Genomic DNA, 20,119 nt, shown 5'->3' on the forward strand with positions numbered 1-20,119 from the left:
CTCATCAGAAAAGTCAAAAAAATAAAAGATAATAAACACATAATTAACAATATGATAATGGCTTAAGCTTCCCCTCAATTGTCTACGATCCCACTGATAATAAATCAAAATAAAAATCACAAATAAATAAATAAATAAGAATAGGAAGCAGCTCCTACCTCTCTTAAACCTTCAACGTCAAACTCTTAGACTCTAATGTAAATTAAAAATGGAAAGATTTTATCTTCATCAGGAACTTCTTAGCTTGTGCTCATTACTGAGAGGAAATCACGAAAAACTCCTCAGGAGAAGCTGAACTATTGACTGTCAACAGTCCTTCCGTTCCACTAAAAACGAGTTCGGCATTTTGTGTCCTAGCTTGGTTTATGGTACAAATGGCTTTCACTATTTTAATCATGTATGATACCATTATCTTAGTATTTTTTTATGTCATAGGTGAAACTATCAGTCACAGGTATTCGCATTACTCCGTCAAAATTTCAAATCATTCCTAGATTTTAGATATTGAAAAAACGCATTAGCAATTTTATTAAAAAAAACTAAAGCGTCCTCCACGTGTTACACTTGATCTCCTCCACCCTGTACAAAGAATTAATTCTTGTTATGGATATTCTCACTTTATACTCCTGTAGAATTCCAGGAAAACTTTATTTTCATGTAAATAAACGAAATACAATTTCAAGATTTAAGATAACAGAATCGATCTCCAGAAATAATAGATTGTTTTTCCAAATGTCTGCTACAATTGAGATTCTGTCGATAATCTTACTTACTCTATAAATCATGTCAGACACTTCTTAGAAATTTATCTTACAGATACAAATACATTTGACCTACACACTCTTAGTTTAAAAACTGCAAAATCGTCGCAAGAATTTATTTTATAATATATTATATGCTAAATACGTATTATAAATTTATTTTAAGCCAGTTTTACCAGCTATGTATTGTTGTGGCTCAGTCTGGTGAAATGGAAAAAATATAAAAGAAAACACACATTTGTATGTAATACGTAATTTCACAATGTTTGTGTTGCAATATATATATATTTTAAACATTGAAATAACAATGCAATCTTAAACATTGAACATAATAAGTGACAGCAGCTATCAAAAAGCATGCTGTCCGCAGTAAGAAATATTATGGTGGAGACTGACCGGAGTATTTCGTCGTAACGTAATACATTACGATACAAGCATTCGTATAGTCAGTACAGCGAGCCGAGCTGATCGCCCCTCGTTCCGAATGCTCCTTCCGAAGTCGGATGCAATTTTAAATCAGTACCAGGGTTGCCAATCTGTGGGAAATTCCCCAAACTACGGGGAATCTTTTTTTATCTTCATTTGAAGAAAGCTGTAATTTATTAAAATCACAGAACCAAGAATCACGTCTTCTCCGTCCGACATTTTTACTACGAATGCAAAGTTGCAAAGATTCATACAGATTTTGGGCTATTGATTACAAATGTAATACAGATTTCCAGACTGTAATTGAGATTTTTTTGGTTTGGCATATGGCAACACTGAGCACAAGGCCACAAGCGAGCAGTTCTAAACGAGTGTTCTAAACGAGCACTGATCGCGGACAGTCAGCAGTGCCGTAACGTCGTAACGTAACATGCTCGCCGCGAGCGATATTACGACGTTACGTTACGACGAAATGCTCCGGTCAGTCTCCACTATTGGTGTAACGTGTTTTGCTGTAAATTTAATTTTGACTAGTAAAAACAATATATAAAAATGCCGTAAATGTAATGAATTATTAAATTATAGTCTCTCAAATAGTTAAAGCGTTTTTTTTTAACGAACATTGTCATCTTAAGTGACACCGGGTGTCAAGAAGCAAATTTAGTGTTTTGTGCATTACGGTCAACAGGTGGAGCTGCCATTTCGGTAAAAAGGGAGTTTTTCAACAACAACAAAACTGTGAAAATTCCAGTGATATGTTCAATATAAAACACGGGAATATTCTTATGCAACGTTTTGTCAAAATTTCCTAAATAAGCGATCTTTTATTTTTTGTATATTGTAAATAGACTATTTTCCTGTTCGCGTGACGTTTTATTCGGTTTCATAGTCTACAACTACAATGATCCTACGCATTTGAAATAAAATAGGTACTTTAAATTATGTATGATATCGTTATTTTGTAACACCATTATTACTTAAAGCATTTTAATAAAACATTTAACATCTATATAAACATATTTCCCTCACACCCAAAGGACCTGCCTTGTAGACAAGAGACGGGGTTGTCAGGACGAAAGGAGTGACAGGGATTAGATTGAGCATTTGTAATGTTAGAATAATGAAACGAAATAAAACGATACTTCTCTACCCTAGTAAAGCCCTTTATGTAGATCTCAAAGAAGGGGAAGATTTACGAAAAAATATTAAAAGGGTCAATTACTTGAAAGTTACATTAAAAATTCATCTAAAAAAGTTTAAAATTTTAATGAAAATATTTAATATAGAGATAAGAAATTAATTAAAATCAAATACGAGACTTAAATATTGCCATCTCAACATACATAGGATGAAAAATTATATGAATGTCTTACAACCAAGGGTTAATACAAGGGTTACAACCAGTCATAGGCTAGTATAATGATCACTTTATGCAGGTGTAACATTCACCATTGTATCCATGATTAATAATCACTATACTCTAACCAGTCCGAATAAGGAACTATCCGACATCAGATACGTGATAGTTCACAAGAAATTCTCTGGAGAGGTGGTATCATATGTACATCGCTCACTCTTTTCAACAACGTCAAATATAAAAAAAACTTGATTTTTCAGGAGATCGTTTATAAAGTTTAAAAATAATGACATATATTAAAAATAAATATCAAGGCACTTATTGAACTTTTTACCGTGCAACAGATCTTTTTAAGTAAAACCTAAAGATTTTTTCTCCATTTGAAAAATATTAAGTTTGTTCAAAAAAATTATTAAACAATTAAAGAAGATGTCCGTAAATGTAATTTTTATTTTTATTAAACCTTACGACCAGTTATTTTATTCATAATATTTGGATTGTGTCGAAATCTTTGCTGACCCAGATTTGTAAATAAAAATTTGTACACAGTCAAAATATTGTTGGGGAAAACTAAATAACATTTTCATGTCCAGTTCTCTTAAATATAACTACTTATAAAATTAAATAACAACTGTATACTTTTTCCTCATAAATTATAGTTGACCAGTGACCAGGTTTCGTCGTAAACGATATCACCAGTCTGATGATATCGGTACATGATGAAACACAGTCACTAGACAAATTAAATATGTGTGTAAAAAACTTTGTACAAAGTTGTTATTTTTTTAATTAAATGCAGTTTCACCCATAAATGTCAGTACAAAACATTTACATAAAAAGTTATTTTACTCAGAATATTTTGAGTGTGCCAAATTTGTTCACCTAGATTTTTGAATAAAAACTAACAGATTTTTCTACAGTTCTCTAAAATATTACTACTCTTTAGTTTTTTTAATTACTATGTTAAAATTATGAAACAGTTTAAATTAATACATTCAATCTCATTGCAAACAACATGTTATTTATAGATAAAAGTGTAAATTCATGTTAATTTATGTAAATATACAAAGGTACATATCACCTAATGCAATTAAGTTTACTTGAATAAATCGCATTATGTAAATATGTAGTGTGTTAATACCCGTATAAAACTTAGTGAAACCAATCGATGCCTCAAATTTTACAATAGAAATCTATCTAAATTACTTGATTTTAGATATAAACCAGCATTATTGAAACACTTACCTTATTGTATAATATTATATTAATACCAAAAATTATTTCAATTAAATTTTTATATGTTTCAATTTAAATTTAAATTTAGGGCGAGCCAATGAAAATAGGATAAAAATGTTTTTAATGTTTATTTTAACATTTAATTTATGTTTCACTTGGTAAATAGCACTTTTAATTTTAATAAATTTTGATACCATATGTGTTTCTATGCATTCAGAAACACATATGGTATCAGACAGATACAGCTAGTATTTGAAATAAAATTGATAAAAATTCATAACACTGTTACAAAAATACTATTAAAAAAGTGTCCAGTATCTCTCAAGGGTCCTGTAACTGAACTGTGCCTCAAATGTAATTAAAAAATATATTTTTTATATCTTTACAAAAGATCTTATTCTAAAATTGTACGAGTCTCAAGGGTAAAGCATAACATCAGATTTATTCATCTTCTCTCCTTAATATTATTTTTCATCAGATGCATTGTCAGGCTTAAGGTTCAAATTTATCGAGGCCATGATGAGAATTTTCCAAAATTTATTTCGAGATATTTTTTCAAAATCCAGATATAAATTTCAATTTGTTTTTCGCGTTGTTGCTGGATTTTAATATAATAAAACATGTTCTCGGAATTTACGAGATCACTTAATCATTTTTACCAAGGGATTCAAATATGATATCATGTGCAGTTCCTAAAAAAAAATACTCGGATGTTTTCCAAAGAGGGTATTGAGTAAAAGGAAAAAAGATATATTAATAATTATTCAAATATTAAAAGCACGTTTGAAACATGCGATCTCTCAGACGAATGTGCTTCAAAATGATGTATGATAGATATTCGAATGGTGAAAAACGGAAAGAGTTTCAATTTAAACCCTTATCCACACCCCAATGGTGCAAAGGACACAGTGTTATCTTGATCGTTAACATACGAAGGAAAGGTGATCAGCCCTCCGCTTTAGGTACCAGTCCAGCGTAATATTGAATAAATATTAGAGTGAAAAAATCACTTATATTTATTTGACCCCCTCCTGGGAATCGAACCCGGGAACTCCAGAACGGTAGCCCAGCGTGCTGACCATTGCACTACGGGAGCGGATAAAGGACCAGGAAAAAGAATGCAAGACTAAAATAAGTGCTATCGATAAAATTAAGAAAGGTGTGTTAAGATGGTTTGGCCATATGGAACGAATGAGGGAGGAAAAAAAGGTCAAATAAATTTATGAGGCGAATGTTGTTGGAAAAAAGGATCAGAGGAAGACTGAAAAAAGTTGGCACGATCAGGTGTGTCAAATATTTGAAAGTGGTCAGGTCAAGAGTCGAAATAATCGGCGGGTACGTATGAGGGGATGGATGTGTGAATGTAAACGAGGAGAAGATCGTTTGAAAAGACAGAGTGGTGTGACGTTCTATTCTCTCAGTTATATTTTAGTATAAAGGTTACTGCTAACATTTGTCGTGAAAAAGAATACAGTATTTTTTTATATATTGAAAAAAAATAATTTCAGATTATTTTTGGACATTTCTTTATGAACTCGAAAGATATTTATTAATAATATGCCTTTTTATCCTTGTTATTTAATATTAAATTCGAATAATATCTGTTTAAGTAAAATCAAAATATAAGAAATGAAATAACAAAATTAAAAAGAAGATGATAAAATTATTTTATACAAAAAACAGATTTCAAGAAATCTTCTTTCCGAAATCCTCTTATGATTTTACTTAATACACAATATCCATTCTTCAACAAATTTAAATTGAAAAATAAATTTATTTTTTACCTGTTTAATTTAATAAATGTAATTCGAGGTATTTTATATTAAGTTTTTTTTCCGTTTATTAGTCTGAAGATCCCCATTTTTGTTTGTTGATTCGCCCTTTTAGAAATTAAATCCGGAACTGTTTTTTTCTTCAGTTTTTTCAGAAAATATTTAAATTAACATTAACGTGTATCTTAACTTCGTAGTTAATGCGTACTGTTTCCTTTGGAATTGACTTCAAAGAATCAAACACAAGATATAAAGCACGTCACTCAAATGACAACTTCGAAATAAAAGGTTCGGTTATATATATTTTTTCAACATTGGTAATTTTGTCCTTTTTTAGTGGTCGTTTACAATTTTTTTTAGGGAATATCGTTACATTTCTTTCAACAAAAAAATATGAGAAGCACTCAAGGCTTGTATTGTTTTTCAGTCTTAGTAATGGTCGGGCATGAATGTAGAAGAGGCAAATAATGTTTTCAAAGACAGATTGATGTGACTTTATATTCTCTTTGCCTTCCTCTGATAAAAGTAGCGTAAAGGTTAGTTAGTGGCAACATGATATTATATACAAATATGTATTTGAATAAAGTAATTTATATTTAATGCGCCTCCGTGGTGTAGTGATAAGCACGTTTGACTACCGTGCTTGAAGTCGCGAAATCAATTTCCAAGGGCGATTTATCACTGTAATATTATCTAATACTGCATTTGACTGGTAGTACCTGCAACGCAAGACTTATTAATATTCCTTAATTAACGATCAAGATAACACTACTTCTATACGATGCAGTGCTCAGTGCTGCAATGGGTGTGGAAAAGAGTAAGAAGAAGAAAATATGTAAATGTCTTTGAGTTTTCGGCTTTTATGGACTATTTTACCAAAATATTATTATAGAATAAAATAACAAGAATGAAGTTTTTTCCACAAAAATTATTATACTATTCAATTCAAACCCTTATCCGCACCCTAATGGTGCATAGGGCACTGCATTATACAAACACAGTGTTATCTTAGAAAGGTGATCAGCCATCCGCTTCAGGTACCAGTCCAGGGTAATATTGAATAAATATTAGAGTGTAAAAATCACTTGTATTTATTTGACCCCCCCCCCCTGGGAATCGAACCCGGGACCTCCAGAACACTACGGAGGCGGACACTTTATACTTTATGTGGAAAAAACTATAATATACGATTATAGTTGTTATTTTATTCTATAAAATACAGTTTCAGCAAGAAATTTCAGTATAAAACTTTATTTACAAAACATTATTCATTCGTTGGAACCTTTCTCACCCTTGTATGTTCTTGTCTATCCTTCTTTGCTTTCCTAGTTTTCTTTTTATCTACATAACAATATACAATATTTTAATAATGTAATCAATTGTATTATTTTTATTCCGGCTTGTTTAAGCAGTAAGTGTAATACTAAGTCGGCTGTATTTTGTTTAATTCGACAAAGCATTATAAACTAAAGTAAAAATAAAAACTAATAAAACAAAAAAATAAAAATGTAAAGGAGATGATGTGGAGAGATTAGCTCTGGCTCTACAAATACGCCACTAGCTCTACTGTTTCTGGGTAACTTCATGAGGTCCCTGTATTTATTACTGTAACATTTATAATATTTTATTAAAATTTAACACTTGAATATACCACTTTATCGAGTTTTAATTTTATTTACGACTAGTTTCGAAAACATCTGTCGTTTTCGAAACTAGTCATAAATAAAAATAAATATTCAAGTGTTTAATTTTAATAAAATAATCGTGTCATTCCACAAAGTTAATGCCGAATCAATAAATAACATTTATAATATACCAGTACTATCTGCCCATTAATTTTAAAGGGTTTTTTAAACATAAAACTTGATCACTATTGCTTGTCAGTCTGTTATTGGTTGATTAGAAGTCGCTCCTTAGAAATAAGCTCTCTAAAGTTTTTATTTTCTGTACTTTAAGTTTAAATAATTGATTGTGAAAACTGTTTTCAGGCAGTGAAAATGTAAACATTTTTTACAAAAAGTGATAAATAAACAAAATGCTAAAAAGTGTTCTGTGATGTGATAAAAAGTGAACAGTATTACAATGTTAATGAATTTAAATCTATTTGCCTTGGCAATCTTGTCCAGCGAACTTCAGCTGTGTTCATTAATTGGTAAGTTGGTGAATTTAATTTAAAAATAACTCTTATACCTTACTGATGTCTTAACATAGAAAAATAAGATATTACCTACGGTTGAATGATGGGAACACATACTTATTATTTACAGGTCTTGTGATATCAAAAGAAATCTTGATAACATCTCCTTTTTTTACCAAGAAAGTATTTTTAGAAAAATATTTAAACAGCCTTGAAAACACGAATATTTTTAATTTTTAATATGAAAAATTTCTAACTAAGTTAGCAAATAAATGAATATTTTTTAGAATTTATATACAACTTCAATCATATTATTTTTTAGAACTTCAACTACATTATTTTACCCTTTGCATGAAATCAAACTAATATTTGATAATGATGCTGAATGCATCGAAACACTTGCCATAATAAATTTTAAGAAAAAAGTGGTAAATACCAAAGAAAATTAAATACCTAAAGTGAAAATAAACTAGTTAGATAAGAAATATATTTACAGATATGAACATCTTTTGATAATTTTATGTGAACAACGTAGTAGAATCAAAGAATTTTGGAATTTTTTAGTGTATTTTTTGAGTGCCTACAAGGACATCCAGGTTCGTATAAAATAAAACTTATTGTTTACAAAGTTTTTAGCCGCGAATTCCATCAATTTACTTAATGAATAGGCTTTCGCTCGCGGAAGAAAATTAATATCTTAAGCTTTGCAATAATTAAGAAATATAACGCCTAAAGCTTTATTGAAAGCTTTCCTTAAACTATTAATTTAAATTTATTGTATTAAGAAATAAAGCTACAAAATTGCAAGTATTTTGCGAGTGATATATTTTAAAATGGAGAATATGAAGTTTTCCATTGAATCCAATTGACGCCGTCTAATTAATTTCCAAGAAATCTCGACGGACGAAAAGTTTTTTTTCAAAGAAATTTTAAGCTTCTCAGTGGCTTAAGTATAGCATCAAATCATATCATTTTTAATAGAAGTATGGATATAATTTGTATTTATTAAGAAGAAAAATCAAAGAAAGACAAAATACGCTTGCAGCACCGTACTCTTGAAAAAAGTGAAACTTCCCAAAAAAATAAAGAATTAAACAGAATTTATATGCGAGACATCTCGAAAGATATATAGCAACACAAAATTTGCATTTTTTTCATTTATTCATTATTTACACTGTCATTGATTGGTGCGTCAATGGTAATACTGATATGAAGGATTTGTGATAACTATAATATAAAATTCAGAAAAAAAATTGCTTGTCAAAATCCTTGTTCACAAATCTAGGTTTCTCTGTTTAGGATTTTTTTTTGGATGTTTGGATATTTACACTGCTTTTCACTTAACCAGCCGATGACAAGTCATATTCCCGTTTCAATACAAAAATTTAAAAATGAAAATATACAATGAATTTATCTTAATTAAAGAAGAAATGAGAATTTGAGTGAGAACATGAATTACATTTGGATTTTATAATATTATCTATGCATATTAAATTAAATTAATCGCGGACGAAGGCTATTGTGATAATTGTACCAAACTGAAAATTGTGAGACACTATTATCAATCATTTCATAATAAAATAATGTAAACCTTCGGCTAAATGAATAAATTGAATATTTTTTTAGAGTAAAATATTTTTGTTCTTATATATTCTTTTCTAGTAGGTATTTGCGGTGTTTTAGTGGGAGATTATCATTTCATTACACAATTATTGAATAGGAAGTGATTCACTAAAAATTGTATTTTTTTCCTCTTGAATTTCATCAAAGTATAATTTTCGTCTAAATTAACTCACATTTGATGAAAATAACAATGAAATCAGAAACGTAAAACCATTTGAAGAATTTTTAGCTAAGGTAATATTAATATGACTATAAAAGTAAATACTATTAAAATTACTGATTCGCGTGCGAAGTATTATTTGTAAATTGTGATTTAATTTTTGCCTTGAAAATTTATGATTTGAAATAACATATAATTATACTACATTTAAGAAACAAAACTGTTTGAATAAATACTGTCGTTTAATCTTCATGAAACATGAAAAGGTAATTACATTCTACTCCTTTATTGGTTAGATTAAATGCTACAAATTCAGTCATTAGCGACTTCGGATTTATTTAAGTAGCTATTATATTTCTACAACTTCCTATGGTGCCTTTGTACTTTGTAACATATACCATTCTATCCAAGATTCACAGCCACAATCCTGAAATTTTGGAAATTATATTAATGTTTTAATTTATAAGATTAACTCCATGTTACTTCGTCTGTACGAACTATCTTTAATTAAAATTTATTAGTAGGTTTATTATAAGTATAAACCTTCATGAAAATATAGACAATAACATACTTTACTCAGTGAAAATAATCCAGAGAACAATAATTAAAGACATTTTGAAGAAAAAAAAATCACAACAAAATAATTATTTACAAAATTTTAAGTCCCAAATATAAAAACCATTTTTAAGAAAACCGCAATTTTTCAATCATTGAATGGTGACAAATATTTGAATTTTCAAAAAAGTTTATCTTCAGTAATACAATTACAACAAAATTTCAAATATTAAGAATTAAATATTGTACTTCAATAAAATAGAATAGAATAAAAAATATTATAAAAACCTATGTAAAAAAAACTCCACTGACCAGGCACGTAAGATGGCTTGGTGGTTCTGTGCAAAAAAATAAGATGTTAATTATGTTTACGATTTTTTAAGCAAATGAAATTATTTTTCATCATTTTTTCAGAAAACCAAAATAACTTTGATTCCATTATTTATATGAATGATTACGTTGTATTAGTATGAAGCAAAGGTCAAAATTAACGATTTTCATTTGAATGTTTTATCTAAAAAGCTTCAATAATCAAATCACAAAACCAATTTTAGATAATTTATGCAATGTCTGTCACGCTACCACTAGACTGTGACTCGGTAATATATTAAAATAAATTGAATAATTTATTAATACACCGCGATTTTTCGTAGCATTTAAAGCATTTTCAAACTAAATTCCTTGCATGTCAATATACCGTAGAATTAACGTAAATATACGAGTAGTTTTTCTTAGGTTAGCCAAAATATGAGCAGCCTTACACTATCTTAAAACTTTACATTTTCAAAGCTGAAATATATCCCTGTAATTTTCATAACCAGTATTTTTCAGTTACTGAAAAAAGTTTTGAAAACTGTCGCTGCGACAATACTTTTTTTTATATAATACTTAGGTTACTTTGCCGTCTTTTGAACACGCTAAAAAGATTTTATTTATGTAAAATTGTTGGCAGAATTATAATGGTGTAAGTCTGTTAGGGGCGTGCTTGAAAGGCAGAAAAGGTGGCTTAATAATGTAATATAAAGCCAGTCGTAAATTTTGATAGCCGCCCAATCATTTCAGGACACCCCACATTTTTCAGCACCGAAAACTACGTACAGTCTCTCGTCAAATTAATGCGAACATAACATCCTACGTACTTGATGATACATGTAAAAAGAATTTAAGAATTTAAGAATTGAAGAATAATCTAACTAGTTATTTCAATCTGTTGTACTACATAACATTTTGAGTGTGTCCAAATACTTAACTTTAGTTAACGAATCTGGATTATCTCCAATTATAGGAGTTATTTTTTATATATATTTTTTGGCATCTCAATTTAGAGGAAAAATTTAAATGTCATTGTTAATCATAGGTAGGATTGGTGAATGTTTTACGTTTGTTAAGTGATCGCTTAAACCAGCCTATGACGGTCGTAAGCCAAGTAAATGCCCAGACTTCTATATTTTCTATTGTACTTCAATCAAAAATTATTTCAATCTTTTATACCAAAAATTTATTAAAAGGAAATATTTTATATCTGAATGGGGGGGTATGGTGAATGTTATGATGACGAAGAAAAATAGGAATATTAAAATCTAACAAAATATCATATAATACCCATACATTGATTAAATAAGCAAGTTAACACTTGAACTACGTTTAAATAAATAAGTGGTTTATCTAAGTATATATTACAAATCATGATACTTTTTTTTTTATATGCAAGTACCACATATTTTATGATATTTTTTTATTAATATTTTTTTTAAATTCATTACAAAATTAAAATGATTGTTGTTTTTACTAAATACAACTTCATCTTTAAACCCTCATCTACACCCAATAGTGCATAGGGTACTAAATCATATAAAATGCAGTGTACTATTGATCGTTAATACATGAAGGAAAGGTGATCAGCCCTCCGCTTCAGGTACCACTCCAGGGTAATATTAAATAAATCTTAGAGTGTAAAATCACTAATTTTTATTTTCACTTTCCCCCCCTGGGAATCGAAACCGGGACCCACAGTACGGTACTCAAGTGGGCTGACCATTACACTACGGAGGCGGGTAAACATAATTAAATATAATTACAAATAATTTTCAATAAATATATAAAAAAAAATCATAATAAACCATATCCGCTCCCTAGGTGGAGCATATGGAGTCCACAAACTGTCTCCAGGCTTTTCTGTCGGCTGCCAGCTCCCTTGAATCCTCTCAAGTCAGATCCGCGTCCCGAAGTTCTGACGAGAACTGCCGCCGAATTGTCAGCAGTGGTCGTCCTGGGCGGCGCGAACCTGATGCCTTGTAAAAGAGGCAAGCTTGATTAAGGCTCTCAGGAGGCATGCGGAGTACATGGCCAAGCCAACTGAATCGCCTTTTCTTGACGACAGTTGTATTAATAAATATATAAGAGATAAAAAAAACATTGAAATATTTAACATATACACTTAAAATCACTTAATCACTTAATACAACTTAAAATCAAGAAATTTCCTTTTAAAAAAAATCACTTTGTTAAACCATTAATTTCAGGCGCTGAAAATAATTCTGACGGCGACTGATTTTCACTTCGGGCAAAATATTTTCCATTAAATTTTCCGGCAGACGTTGCCTTTATTTTTCCCACAATGGAGGCGATTTCGGCCTCCCGGTACAATCAATTCAAAGCGGATCTGACTTTCCCGTGAAAGACACGTGATACTCCATAAAATATAACAAAAGCACATTAACAATGAAATTGTACAGTCGGATTGAAATAAATAATTTGTTATAATAATTACCTAAAATTTCTGAAAATGATTCGCATCAATGCGAATAAGAAATAAAATTTTGTGGTATAAATGAAAGTTGTTATGATAGAAATTAGAATACTCAAATTAACAAAAATAGAAAAAAAAATTTAGTAGATATTCGTCCCCCTTAAAGTAGTCATTGCGTTAAGATACCGTTTTGGAGATTTGGCTTGGAGAAAAAAATACACCTTATTTTTCATGATAATGTATATTTAAATTGTAAAAGAAAAATACTTGTTTTTTACCACTTGAATTAAATTTATTAAAACTATGAATATTTAGACCTGAACATGGAAGCATAGCTTCTGAAACTAGTCGTTGTAATAAAATAAACTCAAGTGGTAAAAGACTAGTATTTTTTTTACAATTTCATCATGTCTTACCACAAAGAGAATGCCGAAACAATTAATAATATACATTTATTTAATACTACCCTTCACTGGTACCTGAAGCACAGGGCCTATCCACCTTAGCTTTATGTACTTAACGATCATGATAACACTGCATCCAATGCACCACAAGTGTTATTAAAGGTTAAAAAAAAATATGCTTCAAGCTTTAATTTTTTTAAATACATAAATTGATGACAAATGGTTTAGAAAATATTTCACGTTTCCATTTAAGCCGATACACACGCTTCCACAGCTCGACCGGTACAGGAGATCGATACGATGCTATAGCAAGACAATCATGACCGGGCAATTCCAGACTAAAATAGATTATTTAATTTAGACGTTTTTATCTAAAAACTGACAAATTATAAGAAAAAGGATTCGATTCGACCGATCATCCCATTCAATTTTCATAATTTATTCATTTTAAATTTTTTTAAATAAAATATATTAGTAGGTATATGCTTGAAGAAATTTAAATAGAACCATGTAAAGGAAAATATTTATATCATATATCATGTTTGAAAACAGATATTGGTTTTCGATTAGATATCGGAAATAAAATCAAAGTTGGATCATAATAAACGAGATAACTCCAGTAGCCTGGCGACATTTTTAATTTGTTTGATTCTCCAGAGAGCTTAGCGGATATTGCGGACAATTCTTTATCATACAGCATCGAAAATTCATGGTACAATCGAATAGGGTGAAAATTTCAAAAACACCTTCGCAGTATTTATTATGAATAACAGAGAAATCTTTTAAATTTTGACATCTCAATAAAGGTGAAGAAGAATATGAATATGATAAGGAGTTCTTAGATGTTATTATGGTTCCTTAAATGTAGATTTTTACGTATTAAATTCAGAAAAAATCCTCGATTTTTTTATCAACTTTTTTTTACTGAGATCTCGAAAAAAATTAAGAAGTATATGGAAGTCTGGGTATTTATAAGGCTTATGACCTGTCAGGCCGGTTAAGTGATCACTTTTTACACGTGTAACATTCACCATTCTATCTATGATTGATAACCACACTACTTAAATTTTCAGAACTCATTCATGTATCATAAAATTTTACGTTATTTCATGTGTGAGTTCGCAGAAGTATCTATGTATGTTTGATTTAAGAAAGGTTTTATTTAGCAGAGATCCTTTTATTCAAATGTATGCAAGATTCTTACCGAAATATTTAACGTACTGAGAAACGCCTTAAAACAATATTTAAAATTTTCATGCAGCTTATTATTTCACTAATTATTTTATTCATTTGAAAAAATTGTTTATTTGACCATAACAGCTGTCATCTTAGTACCATTTCTGTAAGATTTTATTTTGATTTTTTTTTATATAACTAATTCTACGTTTGTTTTCATACTAGACATGAGTCTATGTTTTGGAGAAACTTCGCAATACGGATTGGCTTTATTTAAAAAAAACCCTAATCAGCACCTCAATGGTGCGTAGGGCACTGCTTCATATAAACGCAGTGTTATCTTGATCGTTTACATATGAAGGAAAGGTGATCAGCCCTCCGCTTCAAGTACCAGTCCAGGGTCATATTGAATAAATATTGCAGTGAAAAAATCACTTATATTTATTTGACCCCCCCTGGGAATCGAACCCGGGACCTCCAGAACGGTAGCCGAGCGTGCTGACCATTACACTACGGAGGCGGACTAATGGCTTTATTTAGAGATTTAAAAAAAATTTCAAGACAATATATTGAAGGGAAAAAAATTAGGAAAATGACATGTTTTTTTAACTATAAAATCTATGGCTGTGTTTAGTAAGTTTTTTCAATTGGCAGAGACCTTCATGAAATGTCTTTATCATCAATATGAATATATCAATAAATAAGTGGAGACAAATCCAAAATATGTGATTTAACCCAAGATTCGGGTACACTGAAAATATTGTCTCTAAAATTTTGTATTTTTTTCAGTGGTTAACCCTTCACCGCAGACCCTCCCTCGACAGTCCCACGAGCCCACAGAGGATCTGTGGGGCCCGGGACTTTTATGGGAAGGGGCGCCCCCTCGCTTTACGGACAGCCTGAGCCCCCCAAACGTTACAGCCCAGGCAGGAGATGACGTCAGACTGCACTGTGGAGTCGAAGACTTGGGGGACAAAACGGTATGGTTGATATTCTTATTTGAATTCAATTAAATGTTAATTGAAACTTTGATTTTTTGTGTCTACTAAGTTGTATTTTATTGTTTAAAAACATATAAAAAAATCAATTTCGGGACAATTGTTTCGCCTAGTTATGGTATTTTTAAACGAATGACATTCGTTTGAAAATGCCATAACTTGCCATACCATGTTAAAATAATATTTGAATATGGCAATTGTTTTTGTATATAATTTTTCACAATAACTTTAATTTCAAGAACATATTAAAGAAAAGTAACTTTGAACGTAAAAAGTAAATTTTCTCACATCTAAGAATTGGCTATAAAACTAAAACTCTTTAAAAATGAACTTTAATAAGGGCATGATAGACAGTGTGACATAAACCGTAGATAGAATTCAAAGACACTTGGACGTTTGTATCGTTTTTCCAGTAAAACGTCAAACAACAAATATGTTGTATAATGACTTTAATTATTTTTTAGGGTTTTCTGTATTTCACACAATATTGACAAAAATATTTTAGATATTTTAAATCACTTAAATTTCGACATCAAACTTATGTAATCTTACTTATTTCCCAAATAAATTGTGAGATAAGTTTAACACAATGATAACAAATTTATAGATTTTTCACATAAATTTTATTTGACCTGTGACCGGCTATCGTCCTAACCGACATTATCAGACTAGTGTCTTTGTCGTTTTATTATATAAAATGAAGCTCCACCATGAAATGTTCATAAAAAACTTTTTAAAAATATTGTAAACATAAAAAATAACTGTTTTTTGTATGGAGTAAAAACAATCCATTTTATTTACTCACATATGTACAAATTATTTATTCATTCTCTCTCTTCTTTCACTCGAAAAAAAAACAAGAAAAAGATATCTCCCAAATAAATGTACTTCATTTTAGGAGATACTTTATATATTGTATTTGAAAATGTATTACAATCATAATATAATGACAATGGAAGAGAACATACGAACAATACGTGTTACTTAGAAGGATAAGTTGCAAAAAATATTTACGTTATTTAATAATACCGTTGAGCTGTTAATTTCGAGAAGACAAGACATTTCCACAAAAAGGTATTAGTACTTTTGTTTTTGTGTTCTGTGCGGTACAAATAACGTGACAACATAATTCAATTTGTGCGGCCATTAGCTACGCAAAAGCACATTTACTGAACTAAACCATATACTATATGGTGGATGTAGGAATATAATGGAATGGAATAACAATTTCTACTAGAAAAATAGCACATAACTTTTTTTTATTATAAAGTATACGTCGTCACTTTTCTTGTAGTCGGGAGTTGCATTTATTATTTACCTTGATTATATATTTAATGATAATAAAACCCTTATCAGCACCCCAATGGTGCATAGGGCACTGTGTCATATTAACGCAGTGTTATCTTGATCGTTTACACATGAAGGAAAGGTGATCAGCCTTCCGCTTCAGGTACCAGTCCATGGTAATATTGAATAAATATTTAAGTGAACTGAATCACTTATTTTACCCCCCTTGGGAATCGAACCCGGGACCTCCAGAACGGTAGCCGAGCGTGCTGACCACTAGCGTTATATATATATATATATATATATGTATATATATATATATATATATATATATATATATATATATATATATATATATATATATATATATATATATATATATATATATATATATATATATATATATATGTATATTTATATATATATATATATATATATATATATATATATATATATATATATATATATATTTATATATATATATATATATACATACATAACTTAACTCAACATTCAGTAACTCAAGGGTACTAAATTTTACTGTCCTAAATATCAATCATATTTAAAGCATTTACATTGTGGCTAGTCATTTTACATTAATATTTTTAACAAAAATGTTTTTAATATTAGTATACGAGTATAACCACTCACCGAGATTTTTGTCTACCGGTTTCGTAAGGTACCCGTCTCTTCGTCAGGACAAACAATACAACAGCATGCAAACAATACTACACGTAGCACCATAGCACTATTAAACTTTTATTACTGACCTAACCCTCAGTTACCACTCTTTATGTATTATATGTCTAAAATACAATCATCGCCTCTTCCATATTTATGCATCTTCTCATACGTTTCTACCGATTATTCCAACTCCTGGCCTCACCACTTTCAGGTATTTGAAATACTTGAAGATGCCATGTTTTCCACGGTCTAACTCTGTTTCTATTTCCAACTACAATCGCCTCGTAAATTTATTTTTAAACTATTTTTTCTTCACTCATTCGTTCTACATGTCCACACCATCTCAATATAACTTTCTTAGTTTAATCGATAATGCTTATATTGGTCTTACATTATTTATTTATTTCACCGTTCAAACGTCTGTCATACATCGTTTAGCATCACATTCATCTGAGGGATCGCATTTTGACTCATCCATGCTTGGTAGCAGGATCAGTTGTCGTCTGCCAGATTACTTTTCACTTTTAGGTTTTTATTCATATAGATATCTCGTATATCAAAGAGATCGACAAAAAAGTAATAAAGCATGTGTGTACAAAAAATAATGCAAACACATAATGTAGGGTTATGTTGTGAATCCTCATTTCCTTCTTTATCTGCCAGGTTTTAAGGTTATGTCGAACGTAATAAATACACCGTACGTCCATATGTTTGTATTCTCTTCGTACTTTATGTGTGTAAGCTGGAGATTTGATACAATAAGGTAGAAGAACAAAATGAATAAATTTGAATGTTGTTCTCAAGGATACGAGATACCTAAAAAATGTATCGTTCACAGGATGTTCCTAAATCTCCTCCTTCCTTTGGGATTCTTCTACGTATATAACAAGAACATTTTCTTGCTTGCTTTTTTATTTATGTTTTAATGTATAATCTAATTGATTGATTATTGAATAAATTGAAATTAATGCAAACATGTTATCAAGAAGCCAGAAATTATTTATTTATTATCTTTTTATAACATCTCAATAGAGATACAGATAGAATATAATTTACAACATTTTGAGTGTGTTCAAGTATTTGGTATATTAGTATATTCACAAATCGGGATTATCTCCAATTATATGAGTTATTTTTTTATATTATTTTTTGATATCTCAACAAAGATGAAACATAATTTGAAAGTCTGGGCATTAACGGGGCTTACGACCGTCATAGGCTGGTTTAAGTGGTCACTTAACACACGTGTAACATTCACCAATTCTATCCATGATTGAAAACCACACTATTCAAATTTTCGGAACTTCTATATATATATATATATATATATATATATATATATATATATATATATATATATATATATATATATATATATATATATATTTATATAAATATATATATATATATATATATATATATATATATATATATATATATATATATATATATATATATATATATATATATATATATATATTTATATATATATATATATATATATATATATATATATATATATATATATATATATATATATATATATATATATATATATTTATATAAATATATATATATATATATATATATATATATATATATATATATATATATATATATATATATATATATATATATATATATATATATATATTTATATAAATATATATATATATATATATATATATATATATATATATATATATATATATATATATATATATATATTTATATATATATATATATATATATATATAAATATATATATATATATATATATATATATATATATATATATATATATATATATATATATATATATATATATATATATATATTGTTCAAATTCGAGACATAGTGCTTGAATTCACTAGAATTTCACTAGAGACATCTATAGTGAGATGAAAGAATTTTTTTACTTTCATTTGTTTGTGAGGTCCGAATCTTGACACAAAAAACATTTGGACACACGTTAAATGTTGCAAACATATTATCAGAAAGCCTTAAGTTTTTTAAAAAAAGTCATACAAAATAGGAACGTCCTGTTTATGTCGGAAGCGGCTTATCACTTTCTTCTCATGTGTTTTGGTAATATATTTCGTTGATCTCAGATTTGTGAAGATTTTTCTACCTGAATATAAATTCATCGGTTTTATTAAAGCACTTGGGTTTATGCCTTTTTATGTTGCCTGTGAATTTTACATATTTTGCGTATTCTTCAGTTTTTGTACGTGTGTGTAGTGAATTGTTTATACGAAATCAAGCAAATTTTTTACCAAGCTATTAGTTATGTATCCAGTTTATCATAACTAATAACTTGGTAAAAAGTCTGTTTATGTAAAACATTGTCTATTTCCTTTTTTAATAGGGTTTCGACCTGTAAATCAGTTTTACCATTACATTCACGCCTCCTGTTTGTGGAATCTCAGATATTCTTAATCTCCTAAAAAGGGTTTAAAATGGGTAGAGGACATCCCGGAATTGCGATTATTTTATGCCTCATTCTTTCAAATGAGAAAAAAAAAACATTTTTAATTGCTTTAATTCTAATGTCAACAGGTTTCGAAGAAAAGCAACTTCAGAATAAAATTTTGAGTGTGTCCAAATACTTGTTCATACATCTGGGTTTCTTTGCTGAGGAGTTATTTTAACATGTTGACATCTCATCATAGGTGAAGAAGAATATAGAAGTCTGGGTATTTACAGGATTAAAAAAAATAACACTCAAAGATTTCAATTCTATTTTCAGAGGTTTGTTTGTAGGTAAAATAGTAAGGATAGAGATGGTAAATGT

The 20,119-nt window shown here is 29.2% G+C and overlaps 1 protein-coding gene across 1 annotated transcript in view; it reads left to right on the top strand.

Annotated features, from left to right (window-relative positions):
* Positions 1–20,119, top strand: part of LOC148307372 (zwei Ig domain protein zig-8-like) — a 69,835-nt gene that overhangs the window by 36,000 nt on the left and 13,716 nt on the right. The window contains exons 2-3 of the mRNA XM_088263530.1: positions 7,541–7,704; positions 15,146–15,336. Coding sequence (XP_088119656.1) covers positions 7,635–7,704; positions 15,146–15,336 — 261 coding nt within the window. The 5' untranslated portion in view covers positions 7,541–7,634. The remainder of the gene's footprint in view (positions 1–7,540; positions 7,705–15,145; positions 15,337–20,119) is intronic.

This window comes from Brachycentrus maculatus, unplaced genomic scaffold, assembly GCF_059751285.1.
Source record: "Brachycentrus maculatus isolate JH-2025_06_01 unplaced genomic scaffold, ASM5975128v1 h1tg000200l, whole genome shotgun sequence".
Lineage (NCBI taxonomy): Eukaryota > Metazoa > Arthropoda > Insecta > Trichoptera > Brachycentridae > Brachycentrus > Brachycentrus maculatus.